This window comes from Aquarana catesbeiana, linkage group LG05, assembly GCF_042186555.1.
Source record: "Aquarana catesbeiana isolate 2022-GZ linkage group LG05, ASM4218655v1, whole genome shotgun sequence".
Taxonomy (NCBI): domain Eukaryota; kingdom Metazoa; phylum Chordata; class Amphibia; order Anura; family Ranidae; genus Aquarana; species Aquarana catesbeiana.
This window is the reverse complement of record NC_133328.1, coordinates 475,857,213-475,877,171: the sequence shown is the minus strand read 5'-3', so window position 1 is coordinate 475,877,171 and position 19,959 is coordinate 475,857,213. Positions and strand designations below refer to the sequence as shown.

At 42.9% G+C, this 19,959-nt stretch overlaps 1 protein-coding gene across 2 annotated transcripts in view; it reads right to left on the bottom strand.

Moving 5' to 3' along the window:
• CABLES1 (Cdk5 and Abl enzyme substrate 1) overlaps positions 1–19,959 on the bottom strand; it is a 157,636-nt gene that overhangs the window by 121,847 nt on the left and 15,830 nt on the right. Inside the window, exon 1 of one of the 2 annotated variants that reach the window (XM_073631472.1) lies at positions 15,216–16,020. The exons of the other annotated variant lie outside the window; for it this stretch is intronic. Within the exon in view, the coding sequence (XP_073487573.1) occupies positions 15,216–15,874 (659 nt within the window). The 5' untranslated portion in view covers positions 15,875–16,020. Of the gene's footprint in view, positions 1–15,215; positions 16,021–19,959 lie in introns of those variants that run through there. 2 annotated transcript variants of the gene reach the window in all.

Here is a 19,959-nt window from a genome sequence, read left to right as displayed (position 1 = left end):
TAATGTTTTTGTCAGTATACATCTGAACATCTCATACACGCTTTCCATGCCTGAAGTACCAATGCACCCTTACATTTCTTGTTGCATTCTTTGTAAAGTCTGAATGGTGATGATGAACCCTCAGCCTTGTATTTTCTGAAGGAAAAAAACAGGGAGGGGGAGGCACCGACCTGAGTGTAGTATTAAAATGATGACTTTAATAGAAGATTAAAAACACTTACAAGATGATAGAAGATGCATGCTCGTCAAAAGTAATGGATCAAAGTGTTTCTCCAGGAGCAAAGGAACCAAGCAGATCCACACAGACCAGCAAGGACTGTGGAAAAGGAAGTGATGTCACTTCTGCTCCATCCTTTCCAGCTATCCGGAACAGTGGTGGGACCCACAGAGCCATGTGGAATGCCAGGACTGCACTTTACTTTGACGAGCATGCATCTATCATCTTGTAAGTGTTTTTAATCTTATCCTATTAAAGTCATCGTTTTAATACTACACTCAGGTCAGCGCCTCCCCCTCCCTGTTTTTTCCTTACATGTCTTGCAGAGTGCTGGACACACTCTGAAGGATGTCTGCTTTCCTTTTTAACAGTTAATATCCCTTTCTATGGATACATCACCATCCAGCTATTACAGCCACAGACTATACCCCTAAGGGAGCGCCAGATAAATACTGACTATATTGCATTTTTTGAAGGCCTTCTCCTTTGCTTTTATATGCATTTTTACATTGGAGTTAAGCCATCCAGGACTTCTGTTCACTCTTTTAAAATGTATTTCCCAATGGGGTGCACTGGCTAATGCCCTTATTTAATATGCTCTTAAAACAAACCCATCTCTCCTCCATGTTCTTTGTTTCTAAGATTTTATCCCAATTTATATCTTCTAGCAAGGTTCGTAGTTTAGGGAAGTTGGTTCTTTTGAAATTCAGTGTCTTTGTATTCCCCTTATGTTTCCGATTTGTGCGATTCATGCTGAAGCTAATTGACCTGTGATTGCGGTTTGTATTGTTGGCAATCAGTAGAATCAGTAGGTCTAGTAATGCTTTGTTTCTAGTTGGTGAGTCTACCATCTGACCCATGAAATTGTCCTGCAAGACATTTAGGAACTGGTGAGCCTTAGAAAAATGCGCGGTTCCTTGCGCCCAGTCTATGCCTGGATAATTAAAATCCCCCATTAAAATGACACCTCCCATCCTAGCCACTAATCCAATTTGTGATAGGAGGTCCATCTCCCCCTCCTCCCTCAGTTTAGGGGGCCTATAGCATACTCCCAGTATTACTTTCCCCTTAGTTTCATCCCTTTGGAGCTATACCCATAAGGATTCCACCTCCTCCCTAGCTCCCCTAGTGATGTCATCTCTCACATTCACTTGTACATTATTCTTGATATATAGGCATACCCCTCCCACTTTTTTACCCTCCCCATCCCTGCGATAAAGGGAATACCCTTGAATGGTTGCCAGCCAATCATGAGAGCTGTTGAACCAAGTCTGAAATTCCCACAAATGCTAAATCCTCCTCATAAAACAGTATCTCTAGTACTCCCATCTTGTCCGCCAGGCTCCTGGCATTGGTGAACATGCCACATAGTTTAGACCGGTCGCATACAGTCTTCTTATTGGGTGTTCAGAGGTTGAAAATAGGACTTGTTACTATACTTACCTATTGGAAGAATTTTGTTCTGTTTGAGAAGTGCAAAGAATTCTGATCTTGTCAGAAATTCAGCTGTCCTGTGTTCTCTGACCACTTCCTGTGTGTTACCTAAATGAGGCCATCTAGCTCTCCTAGTTCTTATCATGGACTACAGAATAACCCCTTCCCGCCGACCGAACGCATATATGCGTCCTCGGCTTTCCGGGGTTATACCGGGATGATGCCCGCAGCTGCAGGCATCATCCCGGTACCGTTGTTTTCAGCGGGCGATCGGCTACCCGAATATAACAACCGATGCGGCTAAAAGCCGCTCGGTTGTTATACCGGAGGAGCGGGAGGGGACATCCCCCCCCTCCCGCCGCCTCCCGCCGCTGTTACCGGGCCTCCCGTGCGATCGGGAGGCCCGGTGTCCGGTCCGCTGCCTTCGGCGGCTGGGGGCGGACTGGAACGAAGCTGCGAGCGGCTTCGTTCCAGCCTTCTTCTTGTAAATGCGGAAGCGACGTCATGACGTCACTTCCCGTTTACTCGGCTGCCAATGGCGCCGAATTTAAAAAAGTACACAGTATTCAGAATCGCCGTTTTCGGCGATCTGAATACTTTGAAGTGTAAAGGAGGGATGGGGGGTCTTTTAGACCCCCCATCCCTCCATAAAGAGTACCTGTCACCACATATTACTGTCACAAGGGATGTTTACATTGCTTGTGACAGCAATAAAAGTAAAAAAAAAAAAAAAAAAATTTTAAACACAATTTATAAAGTACAAAAATAAATAAATTAAATAAAAAAAAAAAAAAAAATTTTTTTAAAGTGCCCCTGTCCCCGCGAGCTCGCGCAGCGAAGAAAACGCATACGGAAGTCGCGCCCGCATATGTAAACGGTGTTCAAACCACACATGTGAGGTATCGCCGCGATCGTCAGAGCGAGAGCAATAATTCTAGCCCTAGACCTCCTCTGTAGCTCAAACCTGGTAACCGTAAAATTTTTTTAAAGCGTCGCCTATGGAAATTCAAAGGTACCGTAGTTCGTCGCCATTCCACGAGTGCGTGCAATTATAAAGGGTGACATGTTTGGTATCTATTTACTCGGCATAACATCATCTTTCACATTATACAAAAAAATTGGGGTAACTTTACTGTTTGGATTTTTTAAAATTCATGAAAGTGTCACTTTTCCAAAAATTTGCGTTTAAAACACCGCTGCACAAATACCGTGTGATAAAAAATATTGCAACAATCGTCATTTTATTCTCTAGATTCTTTGCTAAAAAAATATATATAATGTTTGGGGGTTCTAAGTAATTTTCTAGCAAAAAATATGGATTTTAACTTGTAAACACCAAATTTCAAAAATAGGCTTAGTCATGAAAGGGTTAATGAGTCTTTAGCTGGCCATAGGTGGATTGAATCTCAGAGAGTTCAACAGGGAACCGCCAAGATTGGATCCATCTACAGGCAGGCCAATTGTACCCAAATCAATCCATCGATCTACTTGGGTACAATCAGCATGTTGAATTTTTAGCATGCGATTACTGCCAGCGGCTATAGACTAGCATTAATCATGGTGTTCTCCCAGCAAGGGTGGCTCATCCCTGTTATTGAAGGGAAAAAAAAAAAAAACACACACAATCTATGGCCTGCTTTAATGTTGTAGAAATCTGACAGTATGAGTGGTTGAAAAGTGTAGCAAAAAAACACTGGACAGGGCTGACACCAAAAAAAATTTTAAAAAATGATGTGTTGTCACCCACAACATAACTAAAGTTAGGTTGAAAAAAAAAAAAAAAAAAAAAAAAAAAAAAAAAACCATCCATGTCCATAAAGTTAGAAAACAGCTCATAAACGTGGGTTGTGATACAGAGCCAACAGTGTTCACACAGGGCACTGCTGCCTACGCTCAAGGCAGCAGAGAGAGCTTCATGATTGGAGGAGAGCTTACCATGTTATTTTTTAAGAGGGACTTCACCCAATGTCATGAAAATCATTCCTAATATTCCACTTATCTTTGAGGCGCATTAATCCAGAAAAAAAAAAAAAGAAAAAAAAAAAAAAAAATACTCAAAAGCCCAGTAATTTCTTTGTTGGCCTTTTCTCCTCAGCAGCTCTTCTGCTGCACATACTGTCTCGCACCGCCAACTTCAATCTCCCATTACCATGAGTCAGAGGTCTCTAACTCATTTGCAGTCAGCCTCTTGATGACTCTCCCTTGCGCAGATGTGCCACAGATCTTGAATGGCAAGCCGAAGGACAACGTCTAGATACTTCAGCGCAGCCTCCTGGGATTGGTGTCGGGTATATTCCAGGAGACTGCAGGCTTCGCCCTTGTCTAGGGAAATAGTCCAAACTGTGTGTGGACATAATTTCATGTGTGAAGGTCTGCTTTAAAAAATTGTCACATGACTGGGTTCACTTTCCTTTTCCTTCTCCTTTCTTTCTAGGGGGGCCATGGAAGCTCTAAACACATGACTGTGCCATAAAAATGCGCTTTTTTTTTTTAAAGCAGTAGTAAGACCTGTCCGTACCGCTGCTTTATGAATTGACCTCTTGGATTATGGAGTGTAATCCATTGGATCATTACCTAGTAAAACAATCATTCAATTCTTCATTAGCTGGACACATTGTTACTCATGTTATTTATGCCCAGAGTTTAGATGTTAAAGTGGAACTTCAGTCATTTTTTCATCTTTCCATCTATTAAATCTTCTGCCCTTGTTTTAACTTTGGATAGTTAAACTTTTTTTCTGTCAGTAAATAACTTATACAGCCCACTTCCTGTTTCTTGTCTGGTAAAAAGCCTAGGCGTATGACATCATGCACAGCTCACTCTCCTACTCCTTATGAGAGTTTTCCAGGAAGGGAGGGGGGATGAGTCATAAGAGGGCCAATCAGAATTGCAGAGCTGGAGGTGTGCCTCTGTGTAAATCCAGGAAGTGAACAGGCAGCAGCTTCAGCTGCCCACATTTAAAATGATTGCAGCCAGACTCCGTGGAGGGGAGATTTCTGCAGGCGTATTTGGCAAGTACAGAATCACAGTATATATAAAATATGCAAAGTGGTTGGAGGGAAGCTTCAGAATGGCAAAGATGTTTTTATTACAAATTATGTGAGCAGACTGCAGTTCCTCTTTAAGCAAGCCTGAACAGTTATACTAATTAACAGACAGATTCTAAGCAGTAACGATGGGCACTCAAAAACGTGAACGGATTGCCTGTATGGATAGAGTAGAACACACATTTGCAGATCCCTGTACCATAGCAGCAAGCCAATTTATACAATTTTCTCAGTGAATGATGAGGTCAAAATGCAGTCAGTCAACATACTTTTTACATTATTCTCAGTCTGAGGAGATTCTTCATTTATGGGATGATTAAACCTGCTTCATACATTATTTATCCCTCTTCATCTAATGAAGGCTTAAAAGGGGCATGCCAATTATCATTTAGCTTATTATTTATGAGAGTAACTCATAATGTATGGGCTAACTTTGCTGTTTAGTTTTCTTAGTTCATTGAAGTGTATTTTTCCCCCCCAAAAAATTGCATTTAAAAGACCGCTGTGCAAATACAGCGGGACATAAAATATTGCAACAATCGCCATTTTATTCTCTAGGGTCTCTGCTACAAAAATATATATAACATTAGGGGGTTCTATGTAATTTTCTAGCAAAAATTACTGATTTTAACTTGTAAGTAACAAGTGTCAGGAAAAGGCCTGGTCTTCAACCACTTAAAGCGGGGGTCCACCCACACCGCCAAAAAAAAAAATATTAAAAGCCAGCAGCTACAAATCCTGCAGCTGCTGACTTTTAATACATGGCCACTTACCTGTCCCAGGGTCCAGCGATGTCGGCAGGCGACGCCGAGAACCCGCTCGGTTCTCGGCAGCTGCCGCCGCCATCCTAGGTGAGGGAATCAGGAAGTGAAGTGTTGCGGCTTCACTTCCCGGTTCCCTACTGCGCATGCGCGAGTCGCGCTGCATGTCCCAAGTGGTCCCCGCTCTCTCCTGGGAGCTGTGTGTTTCCCAGGAAACAGTGCGGTGGGGACGGGAAGAGGCGTAGACTCCCGTGGGAGTCTATGCCGGAAGTGGGTGCAAATACCTGTCTTAGACAGGTATCTGCACCCCCCTCCCCCCTGAAAGGTGTCAAATGTGACACCGGAGGGGGGGAGGGTTCCGAAAAGCGGAAGTTCCATTTTTGTGTGGAACTCCGCTTTAAGGACCAGAAGATTTTCCCACTTAGTGACCAGGCCTTTTTTTGCGATACGGCACTGACGCTTTAACTGACAATTGTACAGTTGTGCGACGCCATACCTAAACAAAATTGTACTCCCCCCCCCCCACAAATAGAACTTTCTTTTTGTGGTATTTGATCACCTCTGCGGTCTTTATTTTTTGCGCTATAAACAAAACAAAAAACACAAAAAAAAAAAAAAAAACAATTAAAAAATTACATTTTTTGCTATAATAAAATATCCAATTTTTCTTTTTTTTTATAAAAACACATTTCTTCATCAGTTTAGACCAATATGTATTCTTCTACATTTTTTTTTTCTTACCAAAAAAAAAAATAACGTAATAAGCGTATATTGATTTGTTTGCGCAAAAGTTATAGCGTCTACTTTTTGTTACTAGTAATGGCGGTTGAGCAGCGATTTTTAGCGGGACTGCAACATTGCAGCAGACAGATCGGACACTTTTTTTGGGACCAGTGAAATTTATACAACGATCAGTGCTATAAAAATGCACTGATTACTGTATAAATGACACTGGCAGGGAAGGGGTTAACACTAGCGAACAAGGGGTTAAATGTGTTGCCTTGGAAGTGTTTCTAACTGGGGGGGACACTGACTGGAGGAGGAGAGAGATCCCCTGTCAGAACGGGGATCTGTCTGTTTACATTGACAGATCCCCGTTCTGGCTCTCTGTGGAGCGGACGCGTGTGGCCGACGGACATTGCAGCTGCCGACCACGCGCATTAGCTTCCCCGCTGTGCGGCGGGGTGCGTGCCTGCTATAGCTGTAAAACGGACTTATGTACAGCTACGGCGATTCTCGGGAACGAGCTGACCTGCCGTGGTATGACGGCGGCTGGACGGCAACTGGTTAAACTGACTTTATTTGCAGACCGAAAGGCCCCTTTCACATGGGGCAGATCTGCTCAGTGGGGAGGCGAAAAAAAAAAAAATTGCTCCATTGATCCCTGCTGACCAGGCTGATGACGGGTCCATCTCTGCTCACTGTGCAGGGACAGACCTGTCAGAGCCCCGCTGTTCTCTATGGGAACCTATCGCCATCCGTCTGTTTTCAGCGGCTCTTGTCAGATCGGATGGCAGCCAGGTGTCGGCAGACACAAATCCGATGACATCCGCCTGCCCATGCAAGTCAATGGATGGCCTGCTCAGATCCGCATGAAAAACGGACAGGTGGATCTTTTAGGTCCCTTTCACAAGATCGGCCCGCAAAGAACCAAACCTTACATTGTTTATAGTTATCTCAGTGCTGAGAAATGTTGATAAACATTTGCCAGAGGCTCTTTTTTTTTGGACAGCTGTGAGTGAGCAGAGAATGGCTGCACTGTTTACATAGCATCGTGGAAATGCCAGGTTAAGATCGTGGGGGGGGTTGAATCGAGATTTTTTTAACGATTAATCATGCACCTCTAATGTGCAGCTTAAAAAGAAAACATAAAGCAGTTACAATGAGTAAGGATTGCTTCCCATTCTATTGGGTGCAAACGCTCCATAGGCCTGAATGGAGCTTGCAGTACATAAGCAGGGGCCAGGCAGAGAAAGATTAGACAGGAGGGTGCAGTGTGAAGGAAGACTGCGAATAGGAGATTATAAGGCTGGGGCAGACTTCAAAAATAAGTGTAACTGCACAGTGTTCTGTTGTGTAAAAATTAACATGTAGGTGTAGTATTTTTTTTTTATGGACTTTAATATGGCACCCGTGTCCCCTCCCATGATTACAACTGCCCACTCTGCAAGCCACAATTAATATATAAAGTACACGTTGGATTTAGAGGGCTGTGTGGCCTATTCAGAACTAGGAAATAAATGATTTAGGACCCATTTACATTGGTGCTGTGTATCAATGAATGCAATACTATTCAAAATAAATGGCGCCTCAATGTGTCAACCCTTATAAAAGGTGCGTTGCAAAAATGCACATGTTGCTGCAATGCATACATGTATATCAACCCTGGTAGTTTTAGATCATTTTTTTTATTCTTCTAATTAAACAAAGATTACGTTTTTGTAGCCATGACAAGCCATATTTGCATACATTTATTATTAAGATAGATAAATAATTAGACAATTTTAAAAGATGCAATGTCTTGAAAAAGTAATCATACCCCTGAAATTTTCCACATTGTCATGTTACAACCAATATTGTAAATGTAGTTATTGGGATTTTATGTGATAAACCAACACAAAGTGGCACATAATTGTTAAGTAGAAGGAAAATGATAAATGGTTTTCAAATGTTTTTACAAATAAATATCTGAAAAGTGGTGTGCATTTGTAGTCAGCATCCTTTACTCTGATACCTCTAACTAAAATCTTGTGGACTCAATTGCCTGCAGAAGTCACCTAATTTAGTAAATAGAAGTCCACATGTGTGCAATTTAATCTCAATATAAATACAGTTCTGTGAAGCCCTCAGAGGTTTGTTAGAGAACTTTAGTGAACAAACAGCATCATGAAGGCAGAGGAACACACCAGACAGGCCAGGGATAAAGTTGTTGGAGAAATTTAAAGCAGGGTTAGGTTAGGTAATAAAAAAAAAAAAACCCACCACACAACACTGTTCGATCCATCACCTGAAAATGGAAAGAGTATGGCACAACTGCAAACATACCAAAACATGGCCGTCCACTTAAACTGACAGGCTGGGCAAGGAGAGCATTAATCAGAGAAGCAGCCAAAAGGCCCATTGTAACTCTGTAGGAGCTACAGAGATCCACAGCTCAGGTGGGAGAATCTGTCCACAGGACAACTGTTAGTCGTGCACTCCACAAATCCGACCTTTATGGAAGAGTGGCAAGAAGAAAGCAATTGCTGAAAGAAAGCCATAAGAAGTCCCGTTTGCGAGAAGCCATGTGGGGGACACGGCAAACACATGGAAGAAGGTGCTCTGGTCAGATGAGACCAAAATTGTACTTTTTGGCCAAAAAACATAGCACTATATGTGGCAAAAAACTAACACTGCACATCACCCTGAACACACCATCCCCACCGTGAAACATGGTGGTGGCAGCATCATGTTGTGGGGATGCTTTTCTTCAGCAGGGACAGGGAAACCAGTCAGAGTTAATGGGAAGCTGGATGTAGCCAAATACAGGGCAATCTTAGATGAAAACCTGTTAGAGTCTGCAAAAAGACTTGAGACTGGGTTGAATGTTCACCTTCCAGCAGGACAACAACCCTAAACATACAGCAAGAGCTACAATGGAATGGTTTTGATCAAAGCATATTCATGTGTTTGAATGGCACAGTCAAAGTCCAGACCTAAATCCAATTGAGAATCTGTAGCAAGACTTGAAAATTGATGATGTTCACAGACACTCTCCATCCAATCTGACAGAATTTGAACCATTTAGCAAAAAAGAATGGGCAAAAATTTCACTCTAGCCACTTAAGGACTAGCCTCGTTTTGAGATTTTGGTGTTTACAAGTTTAAAACAGTTTTTTTTTTTGCTAGAAAATTACTTAGAACCCACAAACATTATATATTGTTTTTTTTCTAACACCCTAGAGAATAAAATGGCGGTCATTGCAATACTTTTTTTTTTATATTGTGAAAGATACTGTTACGCAGAGTAAATTGATACCCAACATGTCACGCTTAAAAATAGTGCCCGCTTGTGGAATGGCGTCAAACTTTTACCCTTAAAAATCTTCATAGGTGACGTTTAAAAAAAATTCTACATGTTGCATGTTTTGAGTTACAGAGGAGGTCTAGGGCTAGAATTATTGCTCTCACTCTAACGATCACGGAAATACCTCACATGTGTGGTTTGACCACAGTTTTCATATGCGGGCGCTACTCACGTATGCGTTCGCTTCTGCACGCGAGCTCATCGGGAAGGGGCGCTTTAAAAACATTTTTTTTTTTCTTATTTTACTTGATTTGATTTATTTTTTTCACGGTTTAAAAAAAAAAAAAACCTGCAGGACTAAAAGGCAATAAAAAAAAAAAATAAATAAAATAATAATTGTCATTTGAAAAAACAGAAAAATTAAGACGTATGGGCGGAAGTGACGTTGCTTCCGCCCTGCTATAGTATGGAGACGGGTGGGGGCCATCTTCCCCTCACGTGTCTCCATACACAGCCACGGACAGGTCCTGATCGCCTCCGCTGCTGCTGACGGCTCCGGTTAGCGGCGGAGGGCGCGGGAGGAAGGGCACCTCTCCTGCCGCCGATAACGGTGATGTTGCGGCGAATGCCGTTACTGAAATATCCATCTTCAAACTGCCAACGTATATGTACAGGATCCGGTCAGTAAGTGGCCAGATGTGCAATGTCTTTCAGATGTGACAGACTTGCAGCTGTAGTTGCAGCGAAAAGTTTGTTCTACAATAATTGACTCAGGGGGGCTGAATACAAATGCACGCCACACTTTTCACATATTTATTTTTCAAAAATCTTGAAAACAATTTATCATTTTCCTTATAATTGTGAAATGTGTGTCACTTTGTGTTGGTCAAAAGTTTTGTGAAAAACTGAAATCCAGTATAGTCACCAACAAATTAAACTGCAAGCCAAGATAAATTGGTAAACTATTTGTAAACCAAATAAGAAATCATTTATGTTCACTTTGTTCCTCCCAAGACCTTTTGCTCTCTAGTTCCTGGTCATGTCCTACTAGGCTTGCCTCCAGGGCTTCTCCTAAGCCTCTCCCACCCTATGGAATTCCCTACCCCAATCTGTCCAACTATCCCCTACTCTGTCTACTTTTAGGCGATCCCTGAAAACCTCTCTTCAGAGAAGCCTATCCTGCCTCCACCTAACAACTGTACTTCCACTTTCCCCATCTCCCACAGCTATTACCTTTTGAATCACTTTTAACTCTAACGAGCAGGGCCCTCCGATTCCTCCTGTACTGAATTGTATTGTAAAGCCTGGTACGCATTAGGAGTTGTTTTCCATTCAACCCAGCGGGTTTAAAGAAAAAAAAAAAAAATATAATAGTCAGCTCCGGTCCGAGCCGATGTACGAACGATCTGACATTTGAACAGCGATCTCCCCCGTTGAGCTGTTGTGTTCTGATGGGGACACCCCCTCCTGCCATAACACTCCAATCTCAGCCATTGGCTGCTGGTTTTCCAGCCTGCTCGGCCGGCTTCTGTTGGACTGGCTGCCATACACACAGGCCGAATTTCGGATGTTTTTTATTGAATCGGCTGATGGCGTTATATGACTCCTGAATAATAATGACTATCATTCTGAAAGCCGCACTTCATGGCTTTGGTGGCTCCCCTTGATTATTAAATGTTGCCTCTCCTTATCTCGCTATTCTCTGGACAGAACTCTCTCCTTGGTGAAGGGACTGCTCCCACCCCAAGCTCTCCTATGTGCTTTCCCTCTGTCAGGAACCAGCTATGAAGTGCTAGTCCTCTTTTGGCAAGTACAATGGAGCAGTGCTCTCTACCCCTGTCAGTGCAATCTGTACCAAAGCTAAAATAAATGAGAACCTTTCACCTGCTTTAGTGTAAAGGGGACACGAAGTACTGACTACCAATATAAGGGGGCACATTGAAAAAAACTGACCACCAAAAGGGGCCTGCTGAGAATTGACCATCAAAGTAAAGGGGCACACTGAGCTGAACACCAATGTGTAACACAAGCTGTGTTGTACAATTACATAGCCCTGACCCCTGCATTCTGACTGTTGCACATATTTAGTATGTTGTACATTACATAGTCCTGACTGTTGCACTGTATAATTAATGCTGTCCTATCTATCACAATCCTAGAATCGAAGTATAAACTTTTTTTTGGGGGGGGGGGGGGTGGGGTTTAAATAAATTATAGGGTCCTGGTCTTATAACAGCTGAGAACCACTGTATTAGATCAATGTGAATAAACTATATGGATCACACATCAGTAATAGAGATGTACCCTCAATGTAACAGAGTTATTTACATCAGCCACTGGAGTTTGTAATTCAATGTTCTTCTGCAAACCACTGTAGAGGGAAGCCAATTAACCAAATAGCTTTACTCTGTGGGAGGGAACCATCTCTAACACACAAATCACTTGATGCCTTGGTGGACAGACTCAGCATTGGATTTGGCATACATAAGTATACTTCGGGTTTTCACTTCTGCAGTTCTCATAAAAGGATTAGCCTTCAATGACAATCTAGAGCTCTCACTAGATCCTAAATGAACCACACTTGACACATATCAACGTGTGAGAATGCAGTACTGTGCTAAAAATAACACACTAAATACAACAGCTTTTATGTATTCTGCCCAAGGGCTCATGCACATAGGTGCAAGAAATGCGACTTTTAGAGGTGTACTGTGTTTTGATTTATCTTTTTGTTTCATAGGTTAAAGGTTTGCAGTACAAAATAAAAACAGTGTAAACAAATTTGTGCACATGGGCGTAATCAAAATAGGAGTTCTTTGTTAGAAGGAAAAAAAGGTCTAAAATACACTATATTCTCAAAGTATTGGGATGCCTGCCTTTACACGCACATGAACTTTGATGGCATCTCAGTCTTAGTCCGTAGGGTTCAATATTGAGTTGGCCCACCCTTTGCAGCTATAACAGCTACAAATCTTCTGGGAAGGCTGTCCACAAGGTTTAGGAGTGTGTCTATGGAAATGTTTGACCATTCTTCCAGAAGCGCATTTGCGAGGTCAGGCACTGATGATAGACAAGAAGGTCTGGCTCGCAGACTCCGCTCTAATTCATCCCAAAGGTATTCTATCAGGTTGAGGTCAGGACTCTGTGCAGTCAAGTTCCTCCACCCCCAAACCCGCTCATTCATGTCTTTATGGACCTTGCTGTGTGCACTGGTGCGCAGTCATGAAGGAACAGGAAGGGGCATCCCCAAACTGTTCCCACAAAGTTGGAAGCATGAAATTGTCCAAAATGTCTTGGTATGCTGACGCCTTAAGAGTTCCCTTCACTGGAACTAAGGGGCCAAACCCAACCCCTGAAAAACAACCCCACACCATAATCCCCCCTCCACCAAATGATTTGGACCAGTGCACACAGCAAGGTCCATAAAAGACATGGATGAGCAAGTTTGGGGTGGAGAAACTTGACTGGCCTGCACACAATCTGACCTCAACCCGAAAGAAAACCTTTGGAATGAATTAGAGCGGAGACTACGAGCCAGGCCTTCTCGTCCAACATCAGTGCCTGAGCTCACAAATGCACTTCTGGAAGAAGGGTCAAACATTCCCATAGACACACTCCTAAACCATGTGGACAGCCTTCCCAAAAGAATTGAAGCTATTATAGCTGCAAAGGGTGGACCAACTCAATATTGAACCCTATGGACGAAGACTGGAATGCCATTAAAGTTCATGTGCGTGTAAAGGCAGGTGTCCCAATACAGTGTATCTCTCAACCTGCCTAAGAAGAGAAGTATGGGAACATCAATGGTAAAGAAATTGTACAATAATGTTGTGTGCGAGCATTTTTTTTATTTATTTTACATATGTGAAGACAGATCTATTACAGCCAATGTGTCCATACACATTGTAGCATTTAGTACTGTATTTTAGAGGAGCGATCAAAGGCATAGAAGAAAAAAAATGTTCAAAAATGTTGTGTTCCAGGAAAAGTGTATTGGTGTAGTTGAGGTGCGTACACACCTAAAACAGGTGTAAGGCCCCATTCACGTGGGCTGAACTCTGCTTAACTCTGATTTGCTCAGCAGTGGATCTGTCCGCCAAGCAAAGCACAGTGGGCGGATGACAGGTCCAAGTCCATTTACCTCCGCCAGTTCATAGAGGAGAACGAGGGATCCGATCAGGTTCACCTTAAAAAAACGGACAGATGGACCCGATCAGACCTCTCGTGTGAAAGGGGCCTAAATGTGCACACCTGCATGCACACGTTTACCGGCCTACACTTCGAAAAGTGGTTTACAGAAAAAAGAGTATTTTGTGCCCCACTACTTGCATTTTTCTACGCTAGATCTTTCTGCCAGCTCACATAATCCAGCATTTACATGATTATTTAATTCCACCCGTGTTCATGAGCCCTCAAGAACAGTAAAAGGCAGACTTGGAGGATACATTCCCTAGTCTGCTGGTGGTAAAAACACAAGTGTGATCTGGCTGCAGGTTTTTAAAGAACTAGTGCGAACGAGGCCTAACTTGTATATAGACACTTCTAATAGGTTATTTCCCCTCGTGTTAAACTGTATCTATAAGAGCGAAGCAGAAATGTGAAAAGTGCTAGCTAAACTGCTGGTGCACTGTTGTGATGACTAGATTATTACTGGCATTGTGTGAAAACACACAGTCACATGGCCACAAAGCAGACAATTCACCTCCAGGCTGCATGCTTGCACAATAAATCAGAACTAGGACCAAGGCTGAGGTGCTGTCATGCAGCATGTGTACTGCCTGTATATAGAACAGTTTACTATGTATACACTTCATGGATGGGATTACTGCAATGCATTGCAGGTTAGATTATAATCACTTTAGTAAACCAAAACAGATTTGCATTGTTGGCTTGACAAGTACTGGCAAAACACAATAGCCAGCATACAGCCGACAATGAAACTAGGCATCTTCTACCTACTGTATATCCTTCAGTGCATGGGCTCTGAATAAAATGCAATTATTACAGTAGTTTTTAGATAAGTTGAAATAAATAAAAAAAAAATAAATAAATAAATAAGGCTATTGTTCATTTACTGCACTGATCATATAGAAGACCCAGGGGGGGGGGGGGGAATACGGCAAGGGTGATGGTGGCTACAATAAGAGACCAGGTAGAATTCTACAGACTTTAAATTGACATTTTTAGAAGACTCATTTGGTAGTTGTCACCAATTATGCTATAGTGGCAGAACGATATATATCATTTTTGTAGCAAGTTTACTGAGACTAAAGCCCCATGCACACTATTAGATTTTCTGCAGATTTTTCTCTTCAGATTACCAAAACCATATAATATGAGGTTAAACCTTAAGGAGTTTCAATTTGTATGTAATCAGGCAGGCCCTTGCACTACATGGTTTTGGTAGACAAAAATCTGCAGAAAATCTAATCGTGTGTATGGGGCCTTACTTTATATCCGCGATAGATACACTAAGGCATTGCTATGGTAACAACAGAGGATAATTTACATGGAATATTGATGGTTCTGGTATTGTAGAAAAGTGGCCTTTATATCATTTGGAGCACCATGACCTCTTTATTCCTCACACTGCCTAGTATACCAACCCTTAGCACCAATCTTCCCACTAACTGGAAGATTTCACGATTGTGTACGCTTATCTTTCCAGAAAAGCAGCAATGGTTAGTCTGTGTTTCGGATCTGTGGAACCTTCTGGATAACAGATTGTTTGATTGGATTTCTTTCCTTACCGTGACCTCTGGATTTCAAAGGCACTGCTGGTCCCACTTTGTATTTGGTCACTACAGCTGAAGACTGGGGTGGCTGAAGTCCTGCAAAAAGCAGCCGGTAAAATAGCAGAGGTGAGGGAGTTAAGACGGCCTCTGCTACCTATGCAAGGTGCTTGGACAGGGACCCCGCTCCCTGCTGATGCTGGAACACTGCTTGTAAAGGCATCCTCCTCTTCTTCCTCATCATACTCAATTAACTGTTGTATCCTTAACTGCATCTCTTGCTCCATCAGCTCCCGTCTCCCACCCACAGAAATAGGCAAGGCTCCTGATGGAGAGGTTAGTCCTGTCTTGATGAACGGTGCATGGACCTGATGTTGAGGAGTTGCAGGCAATGTTGCATTAAGTGATGTATTGTGCATTGCATCCTTTTCTGCAAGATGAGAAGTCTGCTGAGTCCTGCTTAGTGCACATGCAGTACCCTCCCTTGCTACCCCATTAGCCTGCAGGGGTCGCCCATCCAAGGAGATGTTGGTAAGGAAAGAGAGGGCAGCCTGTCTCCTGCGAGGATCCATGCGCTGCTGCCTCTTAATGAGATCCAGGCTATAGGAACCTGGAGACTCTATGGAGCCCACTGTCATCCCATTGATGTTGCTTTTGCTGCTAGTAGCAGCAGCCATAGTATATGCTAGAGAGAGATCAGCGGAGGCTGCAGGACAGCTTCATAGCAGCAGAGTGCCAGATACACAGCAGCTCACACACAGCAGTAGCAGCAGCAAGGCACTGCTTGTTATTGCTGTGTGCTGGGCGGGATCACAGATGACATGCTTCCTCTCTTCCCTTCCCCTGTTTATGCCTACTGCACGTGTGCAATAATGGGATGGATCTCCTCAATTTGCTTACAGTAGCCAATTTAAAAAGACCAGCTACTCCCCCATGTGGATAAAACAAATATTACACTGTAAAAGAGAATTGTGACGTAGTCAGTTGTTTTGTTTGCAATGTTTATTCAGATTAACGACTGTGAAGTACTAGGTTTACTATAATTACAGGAACGTTACCTTGAAATACATTCAAGATAACCTTGCAGGGAGGGAACGCATTATTCATTTGTCAGAAAACATTAAACTGGTGGGTTATTAACATGCAACATGCGCATACACGGACACATTTGCAAACAAAACAAGTCTCAAGAACTTACTGAAGTCCACTTCAATATTAAAAAAAAAAAAAAAAAAGAAGAAGGAGGAAGTATAAACTAAAAATGTTACAGCATTCATTCATAGTATGCATACTTTCATTGAAGAATTCTGGGCTGCGCATTAGAGCGGAACTTCACCCAAAAGAAGAAGAAGTTTCTCCTCCCCCCCTTTACATTTCACACTTTTTTTTTGGGGGGGGGGGGGGGTGCGGATACCTAATTTTGACAGGTACCTGCTGCCCCACTTTCGGTCGGATTGCTACAGCAATCAGAGCTGAAGTTGGGCCCCCTCTGTCCCCTGCAGTGTTCTGGGACACATAGCAGGTCCCAGAAGACTGCGGGTCTATTCACAAAAGTGCACTGCAGCTTGTGCATGCGCAGTTGGAAGCTGGCTGTGAAGCCAGTTTTCCTCAACCACTTCAATACTGGGCACTTATACACCTTCCTGCCCAGACCAATTTTCAGCTTTCAGCGCTGTCACAATTTGAATGACAACTGCGCGGTCATGCTACACTGTACCCAAACTAAATTTTTATCATTTTGTTCCCACAAATAGAGCTTTCTTTTGGTGGCATTTGATCACCTCTGGGATTTTTATTTTCTGCTAAACAAATAAAAAAAAAAAAAAAAAAGACAGAAAATTTTGAAAAAAAAAAAAAAAAAACATTTTTGTTTGTTTTTTTTGTTTTTTTGTTTCTGTTACATAACTTTGAAAATATGTTTTCTCCTTTACTGATGGGGCTGCACTTACGGGCACCGATGAGGTGGCACTGATGGGCACGAATATACGGCACTGATAAGCAGCACTGATGGGTACACACAGGTGGCACTGATGGGCACTGAAAGGTGACACGGATGTACACTAAATATACAGATGGATGCCAATCAGTGCCAAACAATAATGCCTGCCAATCAGTGATGCCCATTGTGGGCACTGATTGGCATCCATTGTGGTCTAGGGTGGCATACCTGGTGGTCCTAGTGGCATACTCTACTCGCATTTTCCTGTTTACACTGATCAGCCCTGATTGGACATGGCTGATCACCTGGTAAAGAGTCTCTGTCAGAGACTCTTTACCTAGATCGGTGTTGCGGTGTGTCAGACTGACACACTGCAACAACGATTGCTGCGTTGCGCGCCCCCAGGGGTGCACAGCGGCTTGATATCCTGGCGACGTCATATGACGTCTGGTCAGGATATTGAAACCATTTTGCCGTAGTCATTTTGCTATAATCAAGATGCTGGTGCCTAAACCGGAAGCCGATTGACGAATAAGCTCAGGTGAGGAAATCGCTGGATCCAGGGGCAGGCAAGTGTCCTTATATTAAAAGTAAGCAGCTACAGTATTTGTATCTGCTGACTTAATTTTTTGGGGGAGGCTGGAGCACCTCTTAAGTTAGCTGGTTTCCCACATATGACCCTCTCTTACTCTATCCAAAATAAAATAAAAGGAGGAGTACAACTGGGAGAAATCAATGACGGAGAAGGAGCTGGGTGTTCTGGTTGATCATAAGCTTAATAATAGCATGCAATATCAGGGAGATAGAGAGATCGATAATTTTGCCCCTGTACAAATTATTAGGAAGACCTCATCTGGAATATGCAGTTCAGTTTTGGGCACCAGTTTACAAAAAAGGAAAATCTGTGAACTGGAGAAAAAGTGCAGAGAAGAGCACCCAAACTAATAAGAGGCATGGAGGAGCTCATCTATGTGGAAAGATTAGAGGAACGGAATTTATTCTCTCGAGAAGAGAAGATTAAGGGGGATATGATCAACATGTACAAATATATAAGGGGTCCATATAGTGACGTTGGTGTGGAGTTATTCACTTTAAGGTCATCACAGAGGACAAGGCGGCACTTGTTACATCTAGAGGGAAACCTTAGATAGACTTAACAGTAATAGTATTTCTACTAATCTTTCAGGACAGCACCTGGGAGAGTGTGCAGCTCCACCCACTTCCCAGGAAACACTGCAGTTATTTCTTTAAAGCCTGGACACTTCCTCAGTCGTTATCTAGTACCTCCAGCCATGCTGAAATTATATAGGCAGAACATAGCAATAACACCATATTAACATTCATAACCAAGGGAGGGTCATCGGCGCTGTCCTGGAAAACTCGTAGAAATACCGTTACCAGTAAGTCTAAGGTTTTCTCACCTCGTCTTTCAGGACAGCATCGTGAGATAAGCGAGTACTTACTCCTAGGGTGGGACCACTGCCTGCAGGACCTTCCTGCCAAACGACTGCTCTGCTGCCAAGAGCAGGTCCATCCTATAGCGACAAGTGAAGGTGGAATAAATTGTCCGTGTGGCCCCCTGGCAGATACGCCCTGAAGAAGGGGGACGGAATTCTACTTACGCAGCCCTATAAGCTTCATGGGTAGCCATACGAAGCCACCATCCAAATCAAGCTTTTGGAAGCTCCGTAACCATTATGAGACCCAAAAAATAAAACAAATATAGATAATTTGACTTTCTAAATTCTCTTGTAACCTCCAGATAGCGTAAAACAGATCTCTTTACATCCAGACTATGAAAATCTCTCTCCTTGGGGCATGTTGGAAATGGACCGAACATTGGCAGAATTATCTCTTGGGATCTATGAAAAACTGAAGCAACCTTTGGCAAAAACCCGGGTCTGTCCTCAGTACTACCCGATCTGGGAAAACTGTCAAGAAAGGCTCAATGATAGACAATGCCTGAAGTTCACTGACTCTTCTAGCCGAGGTGACTGCTATCAGCAGTGATAGTTTTAACAACTAAAATTTAATTGTAGCTTTTTCTGGTGGTTCGAAAGGTCTTCTAGTCAGACCCTGCAAAACAACTGATAAATCCCATTTGGGGGAAAACTTAAATGGAACCAGCCTAGCCCTAGCTAGTGCCTTGAAAAACCTAATGATCAAAGGGTCTAGAGATAACCGTCTCTCTAGAAATACTGACAATGCCGCTACCTGAACTTTTAAAAAAGGTACTGGCTGCTAAAAAACCTTCTCCATTGCATCATGGAGAAATTCGAGAATGGAAATGTCCTCCTGTGGAGAGCAACTTTTTGACACACACCGGTAATTAAAGCACTTCCACGTTTTAAAATAAATGGCCCTTGTAGCACCCTTTTTCTACTTAAGAAGTCCGCTATCTAGTTTAGGCTGCCCTTCAGGTGTATTGCTGTTAGGGATGCCAAGTTCTCTTCCGCCCACGTCAGAATCTGCAAGGCCAAGATTATAAGACACTTGCTTCTTGAGCCCCCTTGCCTTGAGATGTATGCCACCTCTGTGGCGTTGTCTGACAACACCTGAATGTGTTGGTCCCTGATAATCTCTTTGAAGGCCCACAGCCCCAGAGAATGGCCCTTAGTTCCCTCCAGTTGGAGGACCTTCTGGATTCCTCCACTGTCCAGGACCCTTGGGCCATCCTGTTTTCCAGATCTGCCCCCCATCCCCAGGAGCTCGTATCTGTTAAAGCTTTTGATCAGGAAAGGTCCAGAACAGACCCTTGTTCAAATTCGCTTTCCTCCTCCACCACCATAACTTCCTCTTGACTGGAGAGGGAATCCTGATTTG